Consider the following 6,682-nt stretch of genomic DNA (forward strand, 5'->3'; position numbering starts at 1 on the left):
CTGTCACAAAAGACGTTAATTATGTACTGAAAAAATCTAAAGAATCAGGCAAAACTGAATTTTGCTGAGGTGGGGACAGGGCTTTACTATTTTTTTTTTTTTTAAAGATCACGAGCTTCTTAAATGAAGAAAAAAAGAAAACAGGTTGAGATAATAAACTCTCCTTTGTATCCTTCCCCAACTCCTAACTAGACCTCTCTAAGAGATTATTCCTGATCTCATAATTTTTCAGCATCTTTGGGCCTAGCAGTAATTTTTTCTCTTTTACTATCTGATAAAAACTTGAAATTGGTAAGTGACTAGGTAGGATAGTTTGAAAGATAGTGCACGTGGTAAATCCTGCTGTTGTCCCCCATCACCCTACCCAATATTTGGATTTACTGTTTCCTCCCATATAACTATACTGAACTCAATGTGAAGCTCTGAAACTCAGAAGTTATGATACACAGGAAGTCTGGTTATCAAGGGCAGTTAGCTCCTAGCTAACTTAGCAGTGGTTCTGCCTAACTCTGAGATAAGGTTATAACCAAGTTATATCAATTAAGTCATGACTCAGAGGAAAGTGGAAATGAATTATATTTAAGCCATGGCTTTCAAAACTCCTCCCTATTTGACCTTTAAATATACTAGTAAATTTCTGTAGATCAAGTTAATATTTGAACACTTTTGTTCAGCATGTTTCTATTCTATTAAAATAAGAATCAGACATTTTTAGACATATAAAAGTTTTCTGTTATTGATCTCAAATACCCACCCAAATTCCCCAGACATGGCTAAGAATATCTGAACCCAAACTAAAATATGTTGATTCATAAGCTCATTTTCCAGAAACTCCAGAAAAAATTCTGCTATTCCTAGTACATTTGACTAGAAACCATTTAAAAATACGGGGGTCGAAGAGGGGGAGTGGATTGGGTCAATAGAGACATTCAGGTTTAAAAAAGAAAATACAATTTTAGTCTAGACTAAGTTATCAAATGTGTCTGGGCATATAATTAAAATAATTATGCTAAAGAAAAGCCAAATATTTGTCTTCTAAGGTATTATGACAAATTTACGCTTACATTAGATTATCTTCTGGAGATGGGAGTGGGGGAGAGGAGTAAATCTAAACACAATTAGGTGAAAAAATGCTGACCTGAATCTTTAAAAGTGATTGATTCATTAATGTTTAAAGTGAGATAAAGTTGGAACCCCTTTCTGTGTATAAATACCTTAACAGTTTGATGGTGTGAGGCTCAGCCAGAGATTTAATCTTCATCTCTTATTAGATCCTATAATGTTCTACAGACTGAACAGGCTGTACAAAGAAAGAATTCCTCCTTATTATCTACGACTACCTCTATTCAGTTTACATGTTGCTTCTAATGACGATTTCTAATGAGATAGTTATAATCTAAATCCAGTACAGAAGTCTCAAATTACTATAATCAAATAAGAAAAAAGTGTGCCTAATTAATAATTTTTACTACTAAATTACAGATATAATTTGGATGAAGCTTAAAAAAGGATAATGATCCTCCAAGAAATCACACACTTATTTTAAAATAGTCCATGGGCAAGTTCTCTCTCACCATATAAGCAGTGTTAACTTGTCCAGTGGGAAAGGAAACCCAATTCTTATTTTGGCCTTGTAATTGTCTTTATATTAGGGTCACCTTCCATTCTGTCAGGGCTAACAATTTACAAAAAACTGCCCAATAAAAATTTACTTAGGTTTTTTTTTTTTTTTTTAAAAAAAAAAAAAACCCAAACATATGGATTGGGGAAAATTTAATTACTAGAAAATTTGCAATCCTTTTCAATATAGATGTTTAACTTCTGTGTTTTCATTTTAAAAATTTACCATGGAACTGATTATTCCATGAGTTACTACTGAATCAGATGCCTGATAATAAGTTAAAAATTTTAGTATTTTAAGTATTTACAGAACCCCCCCCCATACAAAACACTAGACCGTCAATTTAACTGAATCTGTACTTGTTCATATTGGTTGCTCCTTTAATTCACCTGAAGTCCATTCTCTAGGATATTTTTGTAAACAGTTATATTAAGAATTTGAAAACTCTTGTAACTAAGATTTAAAAAAAAACAACAACCCCAAAACAGAAACAGGAGAGTCTATTAGGTCTATAGACAAAGATTAATGTTTGACCCAATTAAAAAGAAAATCAAAATGTAACAGGCATTTACTAATATTTAACAAACAGCTGATTTCCCTACTTCACTTCCTATTTGCCTTCTTCCCCTCCCCCACCAGACAGGAAACTGCTTTTGACAACAAATGAATCAGCTAGAAGTTAAAAAGCCAGCAGCCAGCAGCTGATTCTTCATGGTTTCCAATCACAAGGACTTGGGAAAAACTCATCCCCTCCTCTCCCTCACCGACATCTACCGAAGTTGATTAAAGCCTATTAGTATACGAGATTCATTAAGATTTATGAAAGAGGCTAACAGATTAAACTGCTAAACTGATCTTGTCCGGAAATAAGGCCGGTAAGCAGAGCCCAATGGTCAGCTCTGCACAGTGAACCTGCACCAGCGTGACATCTGTTACACACACTTAGACACTGTCAATTCACACAACTGGAATGCAAGAATGGAATGGGAAACGGTGAGCGCACCAACGGAGTTGGTTTGCAGTAACTACAATCCCCACAGAGCTGTTTTAAAACAAAGACAATTAATATGTCAGCTACTTCAGGCTATATGGATATATGCACACCCAAACATGTTTTCTTTACCAGCTCATTCAGTATTGTAAATAATAAAGGTATAATTTATTCCTGATTCTATAAATATTAAACTCCTATTAGTAGTACCAAAAGCGTAAGGATCTTGCAACATAATTTAGCAAAAGCTTAATTTATAAACTCAAAGGTTCAAAGGACACATTTACTAAACACGATTTAAAAAATATAAAACTCAAACTTTAGAACATCAACACTCATCCTAGTTTACAAGTTTAATTATCTGAAAGTTAAGGCCTTATCTTTTATGAGAGGCAGAAGCCTAGAGTTATCAATAACCTACTAAAATAAGCATAAATGTGAAACTAAGAACAAAAGTGTATTTACCACAATTATTCCCAACAACGTTTGAGAGATTTCAAGTGCGCCTCTTACCACAATAGCAGGAGGAGAATGCACTAAAGGCTTTAGTTCATTCAGGTCATTTTCTGCCTGCAAAAATTGGTATAAGAGAAAAACAGAAATGTCACAAAATGCACATCAAATATACAATTTTAGCAGCAGTTACACAGCTCTATATGCCCTACTTTACCTTATCCCAGTCTCCTTCCATGACATGATTTCGGAATTTGGTAGCAGAAGGATGTTCTAAACGACATCCTGACTCTTGCATGAGGAGATCAACAGTCTGGCTGCAGGAGAGATACAGTGTAAAAAAGACCTGACCAACTTTAGGGTTTACTCTTCCAAATAAACTACTGTCTATGAAAACAGTTGCAAAAGTTCTTAAGCTAACCTCATGATGAAGGAAAAAGAAATAAATAGCTTTGATGTGCTTGGCTAAACAAACTTGATTTTTAAACTGCCACCTAGGTGTACATCTAGTCAAGTCAAAAACGTTCTTGAAACCAGAATCAAAATAAATTCTTCCTCCTTTTCCATTTAATGCCTTTAATGAAGTATAAAGTTTCTAAAAATGTGTTCTAACCAACCTGTTAAAAAAAGTGAAAAACCATGATCTACGTACTAACCACGTTACTACATTTGGAAAGATAAAAACTGTTAAGTTACATACAAGGTGATGGAGATGACCTGTATGAGGTAAGAGCCTTACATCCAGATATTATGTTTGCAAAGAAATTCTAATAGGTCAATCTTTAAAACTGAAATAAATCCAGCATCAAAAAATCATTCGCTTTCTCTCTATACTAAAAATAGCAAATTTACTATGGTGTAGGTTCCAAAGAGTCACGAGTTATTTCCTCCTGCTGCTGTCAGCTTGCTTCTTGTCTCAGTAATATGTTCTGTTAGCATTTAGGAAATGCTTTTCCTTAGGGAACAAAGTGAAATCTTCCTTCGATACATTTCTTTCAGAGCTTAAACGATTCACCACATGTGGTTTCTTCCATCAGATACTTTGATATCTAAGAATCTTTATCAGTCTTACATATTTGCTTATGTTTCAATGCTTTCTTATTCAGCTCCATTTATTTTTCAGCAAAAAACAGTGCAATAATCTGCCTGAGAATCAAAATACTTATGTCACTTTTAAAAAGTGCTCCTTCTCCCTCTCCCCAGAACAAATCTATAAATCCAAAAAATACTAAGAGCTCATTTTAATCTATGCTTTGAAGCTGGAAACTGTTGCATGTTGTTCTCTAGCCTTATTCTCTCTGGTTCTGCTTCATCCTCCATCAAGCTCCACGGCACTCCCACCAATCCTACTTTCCACCCCCCCTTGGTTTTCCTTTGTGTGTATACAAAACGGGGGTTTGGGGCCAAGGTCGTCTACCTTCACCCTACTTTAGGTACACAAGGTCATCTAAATTGTATTTGAAAATAAATGATTCACCAGATCAGATGTCCCTTTTTCAGAGGCAGTCACCTTCTTGGTATTACAGTGGGATTTCAGACAAGTTAGTGGCAGGCCTCTTGTACACACACAAGGGCCTTTAAATGACATCAACATGGTAACTTACTCCATTATTCCCATCAGATTTATTCAGCAGCCTCCTTCCAAATTATCCCAGCCCCTCAGTTCCCATAAACACTTGTAAGTGATTGTCTTTCCTGATTGGTAGTTTGCCTGGGTTGTCTGTCATGGCTGGGGGCGGGGGGGGGAGGTGTCCCACAAAGATGCCTCTGAGGTACCCTTGAAAAACAAATCCTCCAAGGTTCATTATTTCCACCAGCCCTAATCCACCCTTCCCCCAACACACACACAGACACACTCCCGCATCTGTCTTTATTGACAGACAATTACGCTCTGAAGGTGTACGGGGAGGGGTGACTCTTTTGGTTTCTACGCCCCCTGCCCAACCCCCAACCACACAATTTGTCAGACTGATTGATTTCCCCTTATTTCCCTGCAGGTGGGCTCCTCCTCCCCGGTCAGCCTGTCTGAGCTGCGTCCTCCTGTGTCCTGGGCCCAGCAGTAATTCTCTCTTTGCCTGAGCTCTTTCCAGCCACCCCCCGCCCTCCCCTCCCGCCAGCTTCCGTCCCTCGGTCCGTCCACACCAGCTGCCTGGAAGGGATACTTACTTGAGCCCTAAGCCATTCAAGTGCTGTCCTATTAGCCTAATGACATCCTCATCTGACTGGGAGAGCCGCTTCTTCTTCTTGAGGCTGCTGCCCAGTTCTGGGGTGGCCAAGGAAGAGGAGGCGGCGGTGGTGGCGGAGGCAGCTGCAACGGTGGCGGAGGCTGCGGCGGCGGCCCCGCCGGGGACCCCGTTATTGACATTCAGGCTGTTGCTATTGTTGCTGGCGGCGGAGGGGGCGGAAGGCAGGAGCCCATTGGCGTGGGCCAGGTCCCCCGCGGACGACGACGACGAGGGGGACGACTCCCCGTTCTGGGCCGACAGGCAGGCGAGTTCCTGGGTCTGTCCCTGGCCCCCGCCGCCCCCTCCTCCTCCTCCGCCGCCGCCGCCGCCTCCTCCTCCTCCTCCTGCCCCGTTGGCCTGCATGATGCTGCCGCTGACCAGGCTGTGGCCGCTACTTCGGTGGGGGACGGCAGCGGCGGCGGAAGGGGCAGCCGGGGGGAGTCCCACCACTACCACCACGGAGGAGGAGGAGGAGGACGACGAGGACGAGGACGACGAGGACGGAGGGGAGAGGCCTGCTCTGCCTGCCGAAGCCCCGGGCTCTCCTGCTCCCTCCGCCGCCGAGGCTCGGGGTTTCTTCCGCGGGGGCGGGGAGGCTCCGCCGGTGTCCGAGTCGGAGGAGGAGGAAGCGGAGGCCAGAGTTTCCTCGCCGAGAGAGGCCGTGGTGGGAAGCCGGTGGGGCGAGGCGGGGGAGGGGAGGCGGGGGCCGGGGAGAGGGTCGGGGTGAGGGGGGGCCGGGGAGGCGGGGAGGGGGTCAGGGTAAGGGGTGAGAAGAGGGGGAGGAGGAGGGAGAGGAGGAGGGGGAGAAGGAGGATCCGGGCCCTTTCCCCCCCCCCTCCCGGAGGCAGCTCGGGGTGCGCGGCCCGGGGGTCGGGCCGGGGGGCGCCGCGGGGCGGCTGCGGGGGCGTGGGGCCCGCCGCTGGGCTGAGCCCCGGCGGTGGCGGCGGCGGCGGCGGGCGGCAGCGGAGGCAGCTGCCGCCTCTGTCCTCGGGTCCGCTCCGCTCTGCTCCCTGGTGTGTTGATTCTTCCCCCAGCTGCTGCCTAATGGAGTCCAGGCGCTCGCGTCACAGGAAATGCCTATACTGCCCTCCTCACTCACTTCCGGTGGCAGGTATGGAACCTATAGGGGGCCTGTCACCCGGCACGTGCGTCGGGGGCCGGCTGGGCGCGAGGGGAGGGAGGCCGGCGGGCCGGCGGGGGCAGACCCCGACCCCGACCCACCCCGACCCGATCCACCCCGGAGCTCGGGCCTGGCCGGCTAGGTCTCGCCCCCAGCGCCCTGGCTGGGCTGCGTCGGCGAGAAGTAAGTTTGTTCCGTCCCTCCGAAGCCGGGCGTGCACAGGAGGGCGGCGATCGCGTGCGCGAGTGTGTGCGTGTGGACCCCAGGGTGAC

The 6,682-nt window shown here is 44.7% G+C and overlaps 1 protein-coding gene across 2 annotated transcripts in view; it reads right to left on the reverse strand.

The window, feature by feature from the left end:
- Positions 1-6,322, reverse strand: part of WDR26 (WD repeat domain 26) — a 43,147-nt gene extending 36,825 nt beyond the window's left edge. Inside the window, exons 1-3 of one of the 2 annotated variants that reach the window (XM_081221362.1) lie at positions 5,232-6,322; positions 3,283-3,382; positions 3,126-3,182 (exon numbers count right to left, since the gene is read on the reverse strand). In XM_081221362.1, the coding sequence (XP_081077488.1) occupies positions 3,126-3,182; positions 3,283-3,382; positions 5,232-5,653 (579 nt within the window). In that variant the 5' untranslated portion in view covers positions 5,654-6,322. Of the gene's footprint in view, positions 1-3,077; positions 3,183-3,282; positions 3,383-5,231 lie in introns of both variants that reach the window. The other variant, XM_081221361.1, reaches the window with a different exon arrangement.
- Positions 6,323-6,682: the final 360 nt, after the last annotated feature.

The sequence above is a fragment of the Mesoplodon bidens genome (assembly GCF_964165515.1).
Source record: "Mesoplodon bidens genome assembly, chromosome: 2".
Lineage (NCBI taxonomy): Eukaryota > Metazoa > Chordata > Mammalia > Artiodactyla > Ziphiidae > Mesoplodon > Mesoplodon bidens.